Source organism: Nuphar pumila, chromosome 6 (assembly GCF_984573655.1).
Source record: "Nuphar pumila chromosome 6, dmNupPumi1.hap1.1, whole genome shotgun sequence".
NCBI lineage: Eukaryota > Viridiplantae > Streptophyta > Magnoliopsida > Nymphaeales > Nymphaeaceae > Nuphar > Nuphar pumila.
Window position 1 is genome coordinate 122802872 of NC_143254.1, and position 19450 is coordinate 122822321.

At 40.4% G+C, this 19450-nt stretch overlaps 1 protein-coding gene across 3 annotated transcripts in view; it reads right to left on the reverse strand.

Moving 5' to 3' along the window:
* The window catches only part of LOC149836000 (vacuolar protein sorting-associated protein, putative (DUF1162)), a 208730-nt gene that overhangs the window by 187152 nt on the left and 2128 nt on the right, over positions 1-19450 (reverse strand). For all 3 annotated transcript variants that reach the window (XM_090008902.1, XM_090008901.1, XM_090008905.1), the window contains exons 3-7: positions 19099-19211; positions 18889-18982; positions 3001-3044; positions 2703-2774; positions 966-1042 (exon numbers count right to left, since the gene is read on the reverse strand). In XM_090008902.1, coding sequence (XP_089865028.1) covers positions 966-1042; positions 2703-2774; positions 3001-3044; positions 18889-18982; positions 19099-19211 — 400 coding nt within the window. The remainder of the gene's footprint in view (positions 1-965; positions 1043-2702; positions 2775-3000; positions 3045-18888; positions 18983-19098; positions 19212-19450) is intronic.

Sequence of the window (19450 nt, forward strand, 5' to 3'; positions counted from 1 at the left end):
CCGCCCCGGCCCCGCCCCGGCCCATCCCCGCCCCGCCCCCGGCCCATCCCCGTCCCGGCCCCGCCCCCAACTCAGATGAACTGTTTACTAACCCTAACTCCCTTCCCTAATTTCCTAACCCTGGAGCCGGGCGACGTTACTGTGCACGTAGGACGCCGGGTTCTCGATAGCGTACCGGACTCCGGCCTGGGCGGCGAGGTGCATCACGTGGGTGAAGGCGACGAGGTCGAAGAGCTTGGCCAGGAGCCGGGCGTCGTTGATGTCGCCGGCGATGACGAAGACGCCGTGGTCGCCGAGGATTCGACGGCGGGCCTTCTTGAGCGAGGGGTCGTAGTAGTCGTTGAAGTTGTCGAGGCCGACGACACCGTCACCGCGCTTCCGGAGGGCGAGCGAGACGTGGGTGCCGACAAAGCCAGCGGCGCCGGTGACGAGCACGCTCATCCCGCGGGGTCGGGGACGGGGGCGGGGTCGGGACGGGGACGGGGCGGGGGCGGGGCGGGGACGGGGACGGGGCGGGGACGGGGACGGGGACGGGGCGGGGGTGGAGGACATGAAACGGGGATGAAGGCGGGGGTGGAGGATAAAATCCATCCCCGCCGCGGAGGCGGGGCGGGGGTGGAGGATAAAATTTTGAGGCGGGGCGGGGGTGGAAACCTTGTCCCCCGCCCCGCCCCGCCCCACTGCCATCCCTAACTTGGGTGCATCCAGTTCTGATCTTAGTCAAACCTTTTACAGCCTAGACATCCTTTACAGATGGAAACTATTGCATAGATCATATGCCATAACATGCATGAACGTGCATCAAGACAAAATAGTCATGTGTCAGTTAACATTCAGCACCATCCAATTTCAGACCCCTACTGATATAGTTAAGCCAAGAGTTAAACAGAGATAAGCATAAAAGAAGAAGACGGTATATGAGAAAAAGGAAAAAAGAAAGAGAGAAGGAGAAGAAATGCACTTACCCACTAGCATTTGCCTTCAGTCTGTCATCAGCCATTACAGTGAGGCTAGAAAGTTGAAAACCAAAAGCAAATTGCCCCTGGAATCCTCTCACAAAAAAAACTTGTAAGTATAAATTGAAGCATAGACTAATTAAAAGTCAGTTTTTTTAAATAATATAAATAGAATCCGAATACTTAAAGCAGGATGGCAATATCCATCTGTCCACTTTTGTTCCACATGAAAATAGGCTTCTAGGTTCTAATTCGAGCAGTTTTGTTCGTTCCCCTTTTCTTCTCTACCATATTTTACCTATATGGCATATTGTTTTCATCTCTGCTTAACCATTTTCTGGCTTGATCTTGTAAGTTTTTCCCAGTGAGTAGCAAAGATTATTTGTCAATTAACAGTAAAAGACAAGTTGCCCAAACTCAAGAAATGAATTTTTTATCTAAGCTAGATAAGTTGCCCAAACTCAAGAAATGTTTTTTTTCATCTAAGCAAGAAAACAAGGTCTTTTTAAAGAATACAGAGGTTAAAAAGGTAGAAGGGGATCAAAGTAGCAGGAAAACAAAATTAAGTCAGATAACTCTGAAAGAGAATGCAGTCCAAGAAGGTCTAAACTTAGAATTGGAAGTAATGAACTATGCAAACTGAAGATCTTATACCTCATACATCACAAGAAAAATATAAAGGAACCATGTTAACTGAAGATGTTACACCTAATTACAAAAAAGTATGAAATTTGATATAAGATGAGAGGAGAAAGGAAGAAAATATAAAAATATAGAATGTCTTTTTGCATATCATGTGGGAATTTTATGCAAAGGGGCTTCAACAAATCCTAAACGTGAGCAATTTTAGCCATTTTAGGAAGTGACCCCTGGCCTATATATATATATATATATATATATATATATATATATATATATATATATATATATATATATATCACAGATTGTACTATATTTTACAAAATTCTCTACACATGGAGTCGTAGACTGTGAATACGAACTAAAGGTCAAAAACATGTTAAAGATATACAATTAACTAACAATTAATAATGAAAAAGTATATAGCGAACATTGGACTAATTTGACCCCAAGTGTTATTTATACATTAATTGGATCATGAAATGGATGAAACGAGTCAAGTCCAAAACTCACTTGACCCATACCCAAAGTATCCAAATATCAATGTGGGTACAACACGAGTGAGAAGGGCTGGTAGAAGTACCAAAATTACATAGGAAGAGACTTATTTGGTGATCGTCAATGTTTGTAAATGGACAGATCCAGACTTGACTAACTCCAGTTCACAAACTCTCATTTTTCTAGTTTTCAATGTAGGTGAAATCAAACACGGGGAAAAAAAGAAAAAAGAAACATCTGATCTTCCCCTGGTTCAATCAGACACAAAAGAAATACAGACTAACAGAAATGACAATGTCACATTGACAAACTGTCTCTGGCCATTTTTTCGTCTCCGCATTCAAGCACTCTAAAACTCCTTCCAGATTTCATCCAAAGTCTTGTTGAAATTTTCAACATGCCAGAAGATAGGACTGTTTTCTCCACTTAATTTTTTTCTTCCACTTACATTGGAATATGTTTGCTGCACAATATTAATTAAAAGGAAATAACTGCTTTCCAAATTTCACGAGACCTTCATTTAATGGAGAAACATATTAAATGACTATTTACCCAAAGAATTTAGTGTGCAAGAGTCTCTTGAAAACATGGTTATGTCAAGAAACTTACAGAAGAGTCAGTACTTCCATCTACAAAAGTAACATGAACCTTTCGAACAGAGACTTGAATATTGTCAAGTATCTGCAAAATATAAATTTCAACGTAATGTCATTTTATTGGCTCCACAAGGTTCCACCTCCAAAATAGAATATAAAAAATGGATCAATAGCAAATTAATAGAGATAGTTAAATAGAGACACCAACTTCTACATCCAACATGGTGAAGCATAAGCAAGGAACCCCATGCAGTTAAAACATGAGGACAATACAACAAAACTAGATCATGTTTAGTGCCACATGCACATACCTTCGCAGAAATGTATGATATAAAAGATTGCCCTGATTGATTGTCTGGCAAAAAAGAAATGACATATCAATTTTTTATGTAAATAAAAAAGTATGGAAAAATATCCTTATGCATTTCAATCATTCTGAATGTTTAGTCCACAAAAAGGGTAAGATAAAATACCTCATCCAAGTAGCACAACCCACACATACATGCAGTCGCGCACACACATCAGTGCAGGCATACAAACACACTACACATGCATAATGATCATAGGGTTCTCCAGGAGCACCAACATCCACCTACTAGAAACCATAGGGTATAGGCGGCATCTTCTCAAACAGACCTCATAAATGTATTTAGCATAGTCTGTTTGATAGGAATCATGCTTTCGTTCATGTTTTTTGGACATAAAAATAGGATTTCATGTTTGGTACTTCGTAAGCCGTTGACTGAAAAACCTACATATACAGAACAATCACATGTTCCAAAGGTTGTGATGATGGAATATTCGCAGTCTCCTGGAGCACTGTATCATTACTATAATATAAATATATATATATAGAGAGAGAGAGAGAGAGAGATAGTGACTGGCTCCTTCTACCAGGGTAGGGGGTGTGGACAGTCTTAATTTTCCATTTTTTTCATTTTTCGGTTCTGTTTTTAGAATCTGATCTTATAGATGTGATCTACATGGTTTGTTTAGCAGGAATCAGTTTTTACATCATCCAATTATGACATGTGAACAGGTTTTTATAAGGCTTCAAATATCTACTGATTATAATTTTCAAAAATTTCAATGCTCATAAAATCATATTATGCTGAACACATCAGTGGGTTCTGATTTGTGAAACAGAGCTTCAAATATGTAAATCAGCACTCTCCACACCATATAGACAGTAGGAATAACCAATATACATATATATATATATATATATAAACACAACTGATACACCAAATACGCCCTTAATTCTACTTTTCCTTTCAGTTTGTGAAGAAAATTTCACTGGGGGAATGTTAATGATTAAACTCATCTTTGGCAACTGATTTTGCCTTCAGAACTACATGAGTACCCTAGGAGAAAAGTGAATGGACCACAATAACTTTACCATGAATAATACGGATAGTACAACCTAAAAAGCAATGGAAACGATGACATGTTGCAAACTTGGAATAACACATGGTATTCAAGTAACAATTAGCATGCTTATGTAGTCAACGGCCCTGACTAGGCACCGACTAGTCGGTCTAGGCATAAGTAAAACGCCTAGGCTTTGCAATTCCTAAGTGGGTATCTTAAAAGGTACCAATTTTGCCTCGGCACCGACTAAGGCATCTATTTGGCAACTAAGCTGCCCCCGGCTAGGCACGAGAGCAGTTTAGTCATTTATTATTATTATATATACTCTGTTATTTTTTTGTATATATATAATTATATATATGTGTGTGTGTGTGTGACTATGCTTATATATATATATATATATATATATATATATATATATATATATATATATATATATACACGTGTGTGTCTGTGTTACTTTGCTTTTGAGATTTTTTATGTGAAACATTGAGAGCATGCACAGTTAATTTTAATTGATTATGTTCTTTTATATATGTGTGTGTTACTTTGTTGCTGATGAATTTTTCTATAAAAGCATGAATGCATGGTTAGTATTATGGATTATGTAATATGTTATTTATATATGTATGTGTAATGTGCTTCTGTGAAAGGCTGAAAGCATATTTTGCTGATTATACTGCATATGTTATGAATAATTGAATATATATGTGTATGTGTGTGTGTACAATTATATATATGTATATTTTGGTTATGTATATTAATATATTTTGTGAAAGCATGTGTAATTTTGTACTTGTGTGATGAAAACTTCTTACTAGTAAAAGTATTAAACATATGTATATTTTGTATACTTTTTTATATTCTAATTGGGGTACCGACTAGTCCCGCCTAGTCCTTGGCTAGTCTTTTTAGGGTTCTACTGACTAGACACCGCCTATCACTTTTGACTACATACTGCTTGTGTCCATCACACAAATAGTGGTGCTTCAGAAGATGCAATAGGTTTTTCACGCATGGGCACGTAGAACAATCACTTTTCACTGCATATGTGGGATGGAGTGCCAGGATGGTGATTGCATTTGCCTTTGAAACTGCAGAACCAAATATTTACAAAAGGCATCAGATGATCCTGGATCATCTTGTAGAAGGTTTAATCTGACTACCAGAGACATGGGGAATGGTCTAGATAAATGGAATAGCCTTCAATTGCACATGAAAGACAGTGATGTAGGATGGTAGACTACTGTAGAATCAATGAACCCACACATACTAGGTCAAATGTTTTGGTACGTGATATATATGGTTGTTGGATCTTGTTGGGTTTGTGATTCAGATCCAATCCAGAGTGTATTTTAATGACATTTAATTTTCCTTATTGCCCCTTTTATTGTATATGGCTGATGTTATTTTATTAATGCCATTTATGTAACATTACTGATTCTAACTGATCCCTGTTATATAGCAAAGAAAGACTCAAGAGTTTCTGGATTGGGAATCGTGAGATTGCAACCCTATTCTTTGTCTCTAAGTCCTGCAAAATATCATGGTATCAAAGCATTTGAGGAATCAACTTGTGGTCGTCGAGATCAGCTTGAAAGGTCGGTCAGCTATATTTTTCTAAATCTTCTCCTCTCTTTCTTCTTTCTTCTTTCTTCTTTCTTCTTTCTTCTTTCTTCTTCCTTCTTTTGTTCTGATTCCCGATCAGATTAGATCTGATCACGTCAGATCTGTTTTGTTTTGTTTTGTTTTGTTTTGTTTTGTTTTGTTTTGTTTTGTTTTTTATTTCCTTTTTTTTCCTCTTAATCAAATCCATCAAATCAGATCGTGTCAGATCTGATTTGTAATCTCCTTTTCTTCCTGTTACTTTCTTACTTTTCTTATTCAGATCACGTTGGATCTGATTTCTCTATTGTTCAATTTACAAGGCCTCGACCTTTAATCCATTCAGATATGATTGTGTTTCTTTAGGTCTATCTTATTGCCTTTTGTATTTGGATCTGTTCTGTTTTCATGAAAATAATCTGTTTAGTCACTGTTAGTTTGCATACATACTTTTGATACAAGTTGTCAGGAGCCCAATTTTGTTGTTGTAGTCATTGTTATTCATTATCAGCCAAAAAAAACGTGGCTGAACATTATAGAGCTATTTGCAGCATATATTGCGCCTTTTAAAATATGGATGCAAACTCTTCTCAATTCATTTTGTCCTCAAATTTTCTTAATCAGCTTGTGTCCAAAAAGTTGGCCAACTCCATTTTCTAACGTGGAAACGTCAAATTGTCCCTTTTATTCAGAGTCATGACCTCTCAGACCATCTCGATGGGTCTATTTCAATTCCTCGAGAATACCTTAGGAAGGACCAGAAAGATTACAATGGGGTTGTACTGTCCACCACCGCAGTCAGAAATCCATAATATGTTACTTGGATGAGAAGGGATCAAGCCCTAGTTGCATACATTACATCTACTCTGTCTCATGAGGTTCTTCTTGCTATACTTGACGACTTTACTACTGGAAATTTATGGTCACATTTAGCGCACACTTACTCGCAAATTTCATAGTCCAAAAATGAGTTTCATAGCCTCAAGAAGGGAATCATGAGTATTATGGAATATCTTAATAAAGTAAAGTTTGTTACAGATCAGCTGGTTCTAGTTGGTTTAGAAATTCAGAAGAAGGACATTGTGCAGCAAATTCTTCTCGGGTTGGGACTTTGATATCATGTGTTGTCCACGATACAAAATCTTCAAGCATTTCTTTGTCTTGATGATACAAGGACAAAACTTCTAAATTATGAGAACACTCTTAAAAGCTTGGCAGAGGATACAAATGCAGGAGACTCACATGAGGTATTCTCTATTGGTATGAGTCGTGATAGGAAGAGAGAAAGACAAAGGGGTGGCAGAGGACGTGGTCGTGGAGAAAATCAAGGAGGTTGTGCATTATTTACCTAGCCAAATACTCCTCCAATCAACCCAAGTAGAGGTACTCCCACTTGCTACATCTATAAGAAACCTGGACATATTAAAGCGAACTGTTGGTTTAAGAATGACCCAAGGTATGATTCACAAGTGCCTTCCCTGAACAAAAATCAGAATAAGACCCATACTTCCAGACAGATTGGTGAAGGACAAATTTCTAGAGGGAAAAACACAGTAGACAAGCAATTATTGTTGGCAGCTCTCTCAGGTCTTAATCTTCTTTTGTCAAACTTTATTCCTCTTAATCTCTTCAATGTATTCTTAGTCCCAAATATCAAGAAGAATTCAGACTCTGTTTCTAAATTAGTTGATGATTCAAATTCATGTATTGTATTTGCACCTTCCTTTGTTTATGTCAATGACCTATACAAGAAGAAGACGTCTGTTGAGGGAGAACATGTTGGAAACATGTATGTTTTCAGAGAGGATCCATCCCAAAAGCTTGTCACTCGTGCTCTGAAGCCCGTGTTGGAGTCTCAGATGTCTTGTCTTTTTAATGTATCAGATGAAAATAAGTCAATTATATAGCATAGTCGTTTGGGTCATTGTAGTTGTTCCTTTGTTGAAAGGCTCATCTTTAATGGTTTAATTCCTAAGTCTAGTTTGAGTTCTGAAACAAGGTCATTTGTGTAATAACCACAAATTTTTAGGCATTTATTTAAATATTTTATAATATAAAATTTCATCACAATGTGATTTAGGCCTGGGATCCAAGTCGTGGATCCGGGACCCATAAAGGGGTCTTTACATATATATTTATCTCGTATAAACTTATATGTACTTATATAAGTGCAAAAATTTTAATTAAGAGAATTATTCAAGTGATAGCTATATATATAATGCATAAATGGGCTTGGATCCACATTCCGGATCCAAGACCCAGATAGGGTCCTTATGGATATAGGTAAAATACCCTATATATACGTATAAATGATTAAATATATATAAAAATATATATTATACGAGTATTTTTAGGGGATCCACGATTGGATCCAATCCGTGGATCCATATCTGTAAAGACCCGTGAAAAAAAAATCCGTGTCGGACACGTGTCAGACACATGCCCTGCACGTGTCGGACACGTGTCACGGTCGGTCCGCCGTTTCGGACCCGGATCCGAGCTGGACCCGAGCCCGAACTCGGACCCGGCTTCTCGATCGTTCGAGAAGCTTGTGACTTAAAAAGTCACATGCGTCTCGGGCGAGGGGCAAAACCCCTCGCCCCTTCTCTCTCATCTGCACCGCCCCCATCACGCTCCCGCCGGCAATCGGAGACGCCGGCGAGCGATTCCGACCGGCCGCTTCCCCTCCAGCTCCGGTGAGTCCCCGATCGTTGTCTCTCTCTCTCTCCTCGCTCGATCTCTGCTCCGTTCCCCTTTCGCCGACATCCGCGGCCATCGACGACGATCTTTGCTTGCAACAACCCTCGTCGAAGCTCCGGTGGCCCCCGAGCTTCGCTCCAGGTCTCCCCCTATCTGTTGTCGACTGCGCCGGCCACCGACCACCCTTCAGCCACCAGCGACCTCGAGCACCGACGACTCGCCGTCAGCCACGGCCGCCGTCCTAGGTGCTGCAGCCGCCGGCGATCGTCGCCTCCCCCTTGTTCTGCTCCCGTGAGGCCTCTTTCCCCCTTCAGTCGCCGGCATTTCGGCAGCTGGCAGCGTCGGCCGCCCCTTCGCTGTCTCCCCTTTCTGTCGCCGGCGACTCGCAGCCAGCGTCCCCGACGACCAGCGACTTTTCCCGTTGCCGTGGTCGTTCGAGGTATAACCCCTCTCTCTTCCTCTTTTGTTTTGGGTGGATCGACAGGGGGGCTGAGCCCCCTGTCGTCACCTCTTGTTGGCAGGGGGCTAAACCCCCTGCCTCCCTTTGTTTTTGGTTGACAGGGGGCTGAGCCCCCTGTCGCTTGTTTTGGCAGGAGGTTACCCCCCCTGCCTCTTTGCTGGTGGGTCGGCAGAGACCGAGTCCCTGCCACCACCTTGGGCTTTCGGGGTGTGTCGGCAGGGACCGATCGAGCCCTGTCACCCCCCATCTCTTCTCGCTTGATTGGGTTGGCAGGGGGCTCCGCTTCCCCCTGCCATTTGTTTTGTTGACAGGGGTTCCTCTCCCCCTGTCCCTTTTTGGTGTTTGCCTGCAGGGGGCGAGGCTCCCCCCTGCATTTGTTTTCTGGCAGGGGGCGAGCCCCCCCTGCTCCCTTGTTGGTTCTTGGTAGGGGGAGGGGCCCCCTGCCTTTGTGTTGCTTGCCGGCAGGGGGTTAGCCCCCCCCCCCTGCCTTCAGTTATTTTCCTCTGCAGGGGGCGGAGCCCCCCTGCACTCTTTGTTGTTCCTTGGCAGGGGGTTCTATCCCCCTGCCTCTTGCATTGTGCCGGCAGGGGGCGAGGCCCCCCTGCCTCCTGCGTTGTGCCAGCAGGGGGCGAAGCCCCCCTGCTTTCTTGTTTTCGAGCAGGGGCTTGTCCCCTGCACCTCTACTGTTCTCTGGCAAGGGGCTCTGTCCCCTTGCCTTGTTCTTGCTGTCGACGGGGGGTTGCGCCCCTGTCTCGTGTTCTGACAGGGGGTGTCCCCCCCCTGCCTTGTTGTGGCAGGTATGGCAGGGAGCTTCTGCTCCCTCCCCTGCCTTTCCTTGTGCCTGGCAGACAGGGAGCTCCTGCTCCCTGCTTCTGCTGTTGTTGCCAAGCAGGGTTGAGGCCCCTGCCTCTGGCACCCCTGTCTGCAGGGTGCAGAGTTTTTGCATCGGCCTCGTGCAGGCAGGGAGGCCTTGTTGCCTTGTTGCTTGTTTATTTTCGGCATATGTTAACGTTCTAAGATCTCCAGGTTGAACGGTGGATCCAGCTCGCCCTCTGTGGCTCGAGCTCTTGTTTGCCTACGCTGCATGCGTACGAGGACCCGCAACCCCTTAAGGTAGAGGATTCTTGCGTGAATGGACAATGAACTGATAAATGCTAAAATAAGGAAGATAACTAAAAGAGGACGATATATGTATACGTATAATGTATATACGTATGTCTTTACCTTCAAGGACGCGGTTTCGCGATCCTTGTCCTCTTTATTTTTCTGCACTTTCCTTTCTGTCGCCGTCGCGCTATATGTGCCTAGGCTTTCTATTTCCGTCTTTACATTCCATGTCTTTTAACTCAAGGACGTGGTTTCGCGATCCTTGTCCTCTTTACTTTCTCGCACTTTACTTTCCTGCTGCCCCGCGCTTTGCGCCTTGGCATTTACTTGCTTATGTCTGCCTTGTTCTCCAGGATGTAATCCTGGTCCTACTTTACGTTCTTGCACTTTACTTTCTTGCATTTACTTGTTGCCCCGCGCTTTATGCGCCATGGCCTTTGCTTCTCACTTTACTTTCTTGTACTGTCGTGCTTGCTCTTGCACTTGCCTTTTTCTTGTGTTCGTCCTTACCTTGTTGTTGTCTTGCTCATGCATGTATTCTTATCTTTGTCGTATGCTTTCTTTCTTGCTTACGCTTATCGATCTATCGAGGTGCAACCCTATGCCTCGTGAGTCGTCCTTTACACTTGCGTGGTCAGTATAGGGTCTCTTACCTCACGAATCGCTTGCGTAGTTGCCTGGTTGTGCGTTACGATGATCGAGGTATGATCTCATACCTCGTGTGGAGCTTTAGCGTTTTACCCTCGCGGTGCGGCTTCACCCATCGAGTCTTGTCCCTCGTTTTGCCTTAGTATGTGCATGAGTTTGCCTCTTGTCAGCTTGCACTCCCTGAGTGCAACTTCGAGTGCGTAGTGTATATCGTCTCACTTGGCTTACAAGCCACGACACACACTTACGCACTTCAGTTCTCAAAAGACATCGTCTTAGGTGCAAACCTATTTTCAAGATGTATAGCTTGTAAAACAGAGGTAGCGGTCGGACCTCCCAAATTGATGTATTTGGGATAGATGTGTTACAACCTTAGTTTGCTTATTCGATACGACTTAGATAACCTTATTTAGGATCTTGAGCACGAATAGGGGCGGGGATCCTAGCGAGGTACTTGCGCCATCACTAGATCGACGTTACCTCACTTCTAATGCGAGACCTAGTTTCTAGGCTTTCTGGTTCAACCAAGATTGTAGTGCCTTCCTTTGTGAAGGTATTGTTGGATCTCTTACGAAGGAGCCATGTTCCTCCTCTTGTAGTTGTACCCTTAGTCGCATACGATATGTTTGGGCTACGAGAGCAGAACGAGAGGTCTATAGTAACCTCTAAGCGTGTATTGACACATTAAGCTAATCCTGTTATGTTGTTTTCGCCTAATAGGCAGTTTGCTCGCAATTGTCTAAAGGACCCGAGCACGATCAGTTGGAAGTGGAATGAGTTTACTGCAGGCTTCTATAAAGTAGAAGCATTGGGATTTCCTGCGAGAGATTCATACCCCTCTCATCGTGGTTGTACTTTGGAACAGGTACGTTGCGTACTACGATGAGTAGGATGAGAGGTCTATGTCTGCCTCGAACATGCAATGGCATGTGTTTGAGATCACAAGAGTGATGTTTCTAACCTCACTGGGGATTAACCCCCTTTTCATTGTGATTGTATATGTGAATAGTTACGATGCGTACTGCGGTGAGTAAGATGTGAATTGTGTGCTTGCCTCGAACGCGCAATGGCGCGTATAACTCACCTAAATAATAATCATGCGCCTTCACAGGCAAGATGCTCGATTGGGTTGAAAGACCAGAGCATGAGAATGGGACGGCGGTTAAGAAACCCTCTGTCGTGCTCATTCGGGACGGTTCATCAAGAGAGAGGATGGATGGTACAAAACTCCGATGGACAGCCATATGTGGCAATCTCGGGCAAAGATCCGACCTTCCCCAGTCATCGGAGGTTAGGGAAAATCCTTTGAGCCACTTCTGCAGAAGTACGGATGCGCATCCATTGGGCCTTTGTTTGCCTTTGGGGATTTACTCTCTTGGTCACAGACCGTCCCCTTAGGAAGCGGACTCAGTCAGTCATTCGGGGTATAATAAAATACATAGCATAATGGACTCCCGAATCGTTCTCGGATGTTTCTACGTTTTGCCTTGTGCGTACCCACAACGGCCTGCTCAGTGATGAGACAAGATATAACTTATACACATGATCATGAGATATGCATGTTGTGACGTGTGTTGCTTGCTTGCTTGTTAGCTCGGTAGTTCGGTATGCTATTCGTTGAGCTAGGTACGTCTGTCGAGGCGTTACCCTTGTTGGTTAAACTGCTTACGCAGTTCTTTGCTTAGTAATAACTAGATTCTCATACTAGTTGATTGTTTATCTTGTGTAGCTTATGAATTGCTTGTTATGCAACAGCTTGTGCCTCCCGATTAATGTAATCGCTTGTCGATGGACTGAGCCATCCTATGGTACTTGTATATGTATTACGAGTGTTGTTATGAGTACCTGTCTTATGTAATTGCTTTGCTTGACTGGTGGATAGAGTTAGTACTCTTCACCTATTATATTTGTGAGATTGCTATAGTGGTCTGTTCAAGCACTCTGATCCTTCATGCTCTTTTACGTAGCTGTCTGCTTTACTAGAGCTTTGCTTACTCCACAGCACATTTGGTTAGATCTGCTAGTCTTGCTTGTTTCTGCTTGAGCTAGCGTTTATCTTACTTATTGCAGCTTCTGCTCTTTCTTGTCCTTTGCACCCCTACTAGTCTGTTGTGTGACTGACCCATTTTCATGGGCAAGTGGTGAACAGGTTGAGACAGCTTGCGATGGCATGATGACGCGATGCATTCAAGGCAATGCCCTTTCCTGACGTTGCGCTCCTGGGGATACTTTTGATAGATGCGGTATAAGGTTTCTTTGAAAGCATCTCTTTTGATTATAACTCTGCATTTCTAAAATTGTATTACCAAAATGTGGTTCTTCTTTTCATTTCAATAAAATATATATTTGAACTGCAAATCGGTTTGTAAGGGGGAATCTGCTTTTGGTTGTAATGTGCTCAAGGTCTAGGGACTTGTTGTTTTGAACCTGATCTTCCGCTGAACTTCTGTTTTAAACTCTGATAAATGATTGATTTCAAAGCTTTCAACATTTTTCATAAAAGGTTTCAAGTCCCCGATTTTGGGGCGTTACAATATCGAGTGGGAGGCGTGGGTCCAGAGTCGCGGTCGGGTTTGGATCCTGAGTCGCAGGTCGCAGACCCGGCACTCTCGTTAAAAAAAAACTCTTAGACCCGGGGTCGGACCCGACCCGAATCCGTAACCCGATAGGGTTTTTAAAACCCGATATCGGGTTGTAGTCTTTAAAAGAGGGGGGGGCAATTACAAGAATCGTGCCTTGCAGAGCATCCTTATTGTAATAAATATGGCATTTATGCATGTTAGGAATGAGAGAGTCACATGCTTAGAATGGGTACCTTATGCTTGATCATTGTCCTTATATAAAGCTACTTCCATGTGCATGTGTAACTCGAAAGAGTTTATGTGTTGTTACTTGTACATGATTTCATGAGTGCGCACACCTGTCAGTTCAAAATGATTCATGAATGGGAACCCAGTTGTGAATGACTACACCTAAGCACTGCACACCCTAATATGATCTGACTTTTCTGTTATCATGGGTGCAGCGATTCTTTTACAAAAAGGGATATATATATATAATATGCAATTTGGAGTGGATCTGTCCAAATTTTCTTTGCTTATGGGAATAAAACATGCCAAGTGTATTAGACTTAATCATATGCATACAAAGGGGTGATATTTCTTATGTGCTTAAACTTGATAAGTAATACTTGTTCGAAATTATTGTTGTAAGCGAGTGTACTTGTGCATATACACATATGGAATTTAGATGCCTTCGTAGGGTCAGAATCGCATGGTTGTTCGCATGTTTTAATTGGAATGATTCATGAATGAACTCTTGCATTTGACATGAGTATGTGCATGGCATAAAAGCATGCATTTAATGTAGGTGTGTGAAATTATGCTTATGCTTATGAAATTATTGTTTCATGCACAACTTGCATACATGAATGTGCATTGAAAAACGTGTGAAAAGAATGCATAAGTGGCATACTCTTTATGATTTTTTTTGCTTATGAGGGCATTGATGGTCAATTAGATCATCAGGGGCTGGGTGAGCCCTGAAAACCAGTGTTCTCTGTTTTAGTCATTTTGATGCATTGCGCAAATCAGAAGTGATATTATGGTTTTTACTGCACTGTTTTTTGTTGCTACGGACTATGGTCCCATGAAGAGCTTGGCATGCTGTTTTGCAAGCTTATGATATTAAACATTTGCATGTTGATTTGCAAATGTAAAAGAGATATATTAATAACAAGATAAAAGAAAGTAAAGAAGAGTGAAATTCATGCCTCCTTGATGTCTCTGCTTTAGTGTGGCAATCTTGGATGTTGCGGTTTGGGGAAACTGTGAGGATACAAAAACTCCGTGTGCGTTGTTGTTGCCCCTGAACCCGATATTGATATTCTTCTCCTGGCCACGGTTTTAGGGAGAGTCTGTCACTTTTCCTGTGGGTGGTGTGTTTTGACACAGCTGTTGTTGTTTTGGTATACCAAGAAAGTGGCGCCAGTGGAAGCTGTTTTTCATGGTGTCCCCGACATTGGATGTTGTTTTCCAATGTTCTGATGGATGATGTTGTTTCCTGATATCGGTCGAGAACTAAGTTTGGAACCCGGTAATAAAATACAAATTGTGTGTTAAGCTACCCCGGGAACCCTACTTGACCTCGGGGACTGTACATGTTTGGTGTATCCGCGGGGAATAAAAAAAACAAAAGAGGAACTTAAAAGTTGTGTGCATTTAATAGGACATGCATATGGAAATATGAAAGCTTAAATGAAAGATAATAAAGGGTTCATGCATTGCACATAAATTATGCATATTCTTGCTATGCATTAGATCATGCATGTTTATCTGTTTCCTTGGTTGTTATATGTTGATCATTGCATGATGTTGATCTCTTTTGCATTTAATTGCCTTATTGATTAAATTTTGATCAATGTTACTTATTTCGTGTTCCCTCATGCTTAATGTTTAGTTTATATTTGCATGGATGGTTCATTGTCTTATGAATTGGTTATAACTGTATTCCTCAAAAATATTACATGGATCTTATTTATATTTTTTTTCTTATTTGATTCATTAGAGGAACCTGTACGCAGAATTCTTCGGATTTCTGACCCTCTACTTTTATTGGTTTTTCCCAGACGCAGGTGATCAGTGAAGTCGACTCGCTTCTGAGGGAATACGAGGGTCACATTTGCTTAAGACTGCTTCACTTACGGACAGAGTGACTCTACTTTCGTTTCTTTTAGTTCTTTTTATTTCTTGCAGTTGTTACTTCACTTTTGAGTTGAGTATGAGACTCTTATTGATTCATTAATAAAAGAGTTTAGTTGGTTGGTCCTGGATGATAAAGGTAAGTTTGTTTGTGGTGTGTGGTTATCCAATTGAAATTGAAACTGTAAGGACCCCGGGTGTCTGAGAAGTTTTCGCAACTCTTAGAAAAAAAAATCCGCATTTTTCAAATGTATGAGTTGGGGTCGTTACAATTTGTCCTAGTTGTCAATTATCAAAAAGTCACGTAGTTCATTTTAATGTTTTGAATAAAAGGTCTTCGAAACTTTTTGAGATTGTCTACTCTGATGTTTAAGGTCCTGCCCCCATTACTTCATCCTTAGGTAGTCGCTATTATGTTTTTTTATTGATGGTTTTTTTCGGTTCACGTGGATATATTTTATCAAGCATAAAAAATGAAGTTTTCCGAATCTTTCAAAACTTTCATGTTTTAGTCAAAAATCAATTCTCCATACCTATTATAAACTTTCAATATGATGGTGGTGGAGAGTATTCCTCAACTAAATTCATTGAATATCTTGAGAATAATGCAATCAATCGAAAAGTGTCATGTCCTTACTCTCCACATCATAATGGGATTGCTGAAAGGAAGCACTCTCATATAGTTGAGAGTGCCTTGGCAACGATGCATGAAGGAAAAGTTCCCTTTTATTTATAGAGTGAAGCTTTTTATTCAGTCGTGTATGTCATAAACAGACTTCCAATGAAAATTCTGAATAAAAAGACTCCTTATTGTGCATTGTTTGGTAAGCATCCAGATATACCCTTTTGCATGCATATGGTTGCCCTTGTTATGTTCATGTGGATGACACATCAAAAAATAAGTTTGAACGTAAAGCTCATGTGTGCAAGTTCATTAATTATTCTGATAATCATAAAGGTTTTAGGTGCTATGACATCAATGAAAAGCAGATCAGAATATCTAGAAATGTTGTTTTCGATGAAGTTTCATTTCAGCAGGGTGAGTTATCAAATCTATCTGCTCAAGATTCAGATAGAAAATAATATTATTAACCTTGGTTGAATGATGAGTTGTATTATTTATCGAATAAATAATGCAAATACTCAAGGGGAGTTGGCTGAAACTCAAGGACAGGATGTTGATATGTCAAATGAAGACCAGCAGATTAAGCAGATAGTGGGAAACCATGTTCAAGTTATGGATGGATGGTTTAAAGATGGGTGTGTATACCAAAGAAGAACCAAGTTGGAGGGCGTAGATCCAATTGACTTTCAATTAGAAGAAAATAGAAATTCTCAAAATGAAGAAAAACAGATGACCTTCAATCAGCCTGAAGTTAGAAGATAGAGCAGAGTCCGTCACCCAATCCATAAATGGGTAAGCTAGACCAAGTGTTTCTTGCAGAAATTGAAAAACAAGTTGAGCCTTTTTCGTACACACAAGCATCACAAAGTAGAAGGTGACTTGAAGCCATGAATAAAGAGATGAATGCTTTGCATGAATTTAAAACTTGGGAGATTGTGAAACGACCTCCAGATAAGAATGTAGTTGGATCAGAATGGATTTATAAAATCAAATATAAACCTGATAGGAAGTATAGAAAGAGGCCCGACTTGTTGCCAAAGGTTTTACAAAAGAGCATGGTTTTGATTATGATGAGACCTTTAGTCCCATAGTCAAAATGGGGACAATTCAAGTTATTTTGTCTCTTGTGATTGATCATGGTTGGTATTTGAGTTGTTAAAAATATATTTCTACATTAAAAGAATAGGTATATATGGAGCAACTACCTGCGTATAATGATAATGACCCAAAAGATTATGTCTACAATCTAAGAAGGGCAATTTATGGTTTCAAAGAGGCTTCCCAATCATGGTTTGAAAGCTTTTCATTAGAAACTCAAAAACATGGGTTTTACAGATCACATTGGACTATTCATTTTTTATTCACAAAAGTATAGATTACATGATTGTTCTTCTTATATATGTTGATGACATAATTGTCACAAGAAGCTCTAAGAAACATATTGAAGTAATCAAAGGCTTGCTAGGAGAAAGTTTTAACATGAAGGATCTTGGCAAGCTGAATTTTTTTCTTGGTGTAGAAGTTGATAGAAAGGAGGATGAAATGACCTTAACACAACAGAAATATGCTCTTGATCTTCTGAAGAAAACAGCTATGGTTGATTGCAAGTCTCTGTCAACTCCTCCAATTCATCAGAAGCTGAGAATGGAATATGGTGAATTATATGAGAATCCGACAGAATATCAGAGCATTGTGAGAATGTTATAATGTTTAACCTTCACCAAACCCGATGTAGTTTATGGAGTTAATGATGTTAATCAAGTATTTAAGTTTATGCATCTACCAAGAGTCACTCACATGGAAGTTCTAAAGAGAATCCTGAGATATCTCAAAGGTACATTGGCAGATGGATTACATTTATGGCCTTTTCGGATGTAGATTGGACAGGAGATCCAAATAAAAGAAGATCAATTGGTAGAAAATTAGTCTCTTGGTCTAGTAGAAAACAGAAGGGAGTAGCTAGATCAAGCACTGAAGCGAAATACAGAGCCATGGCTGCAGCATCTTCGGAATTGGCATGGATTAGGTATTTGTTGTGTGATTTAAGTGAAAGGATTCCAAAATCAATATTGTTTTGTGACAATCAAGGTGATATCGAAATATATTTTAATCTTGTCTATCATGGAAGGACAAAGCACATAGAGATAGATCATCATTTTATTAGAAGCAAGATTGAAAATGGGGAACGAGAAGCTAAGTTTGTTGGGACAGAAAATCAAATTGCTGATTCGTTTACGAAATGGTTGACAAAACAAATGTTTTGGTATCTTAGATCCAAGTTGTCAATGGTTATCACCACATACAACTTGAGGGAGGTTGTTGGAACATGATATATATGATTGTTGGATCTTGTTGTGTATGTGATTCAGATCCAATCCAGAGTGTATTTTAATGACAGGTTTAATTTCCCTTATTGCCCTTTTATTGTATATGGCTGATGTTGTTTTATTAAGGGCATCTATGTAACATTACTGATTGTAACTGATCCATGTTATATAGCAAAGAAAGACTCACGAGTTTCTGGATTGGGAATCGTGAGATTGCAGCCCTATTATTTGTGTCTAAGTTCTGCAAAATATCAAAATTTCACTAGATTATTAGCATTGAAGGCATATTCTGAACCTCCATAAAGCCTTTTTAAAAAAGAGCAAGACATATGTTTCAAGTAAACAGAATCTGGTGCATTGAACTTTGGAGCTCAATAAATCGCAAATTGAATATAAGAAATGAAGCAGAATTTGTTGAAAGAATAAACTGAATATCTTACTGACTCAAACAGTTAAATAGAATACAATTCTACTTGAAAGTTGTTCCTTCCTTCTCATTATTCAATATCCATACAAATCATTGCATTATTTTTACAACAAAAAGATCTAGGAGAAAAAATTTGTGTATGCTGTCAGAATTGCTTTTGTCTCCCTACAACATAGTTGGAGTTCATCAGTTTTAGAGCCAAATCTGGAGAGGCACCAAAGGAACTCACCGCAGACACGCCTTGAAAGTTTTGCGAGCTCCGCAGCAACAAGCTTGGCTTTCTTTCCAGCAAATTCTCTCCGTTCTACTGATTCAAAACTCCACTGTCATGAGAATTAAAAACAACAAACTGTCAGTTACTTGAGAAATTAGGGAAAAATGCTAAATCCAATAAGTTACACAGTGAATCTATCATAAACAGTAAATCATTGAAACATACTTCTGAATCTTCACGTTGGCACGTGCATATAAAGACATCATCTAGACTTATTATGATAGGATCCCATCCAAGCTTTGTCCATGGTATTTTGATACTCAGCCTTCCAATCCTCCCTGGGAGAGCAACCCAAATATTTAGCATGCCCATAAAAGAAAGTTTAGACACACAAGAATAAAATATTCTTGCAAGTGCTCACGCACACTCACAGACATACACATACATACATGCATACTTATACATATATCCATGCATACAATACATATGTACGTAAGTACACATTCATATATATATATATATATATATATATATATATATATATATATATATATATATATATATATATATATATATA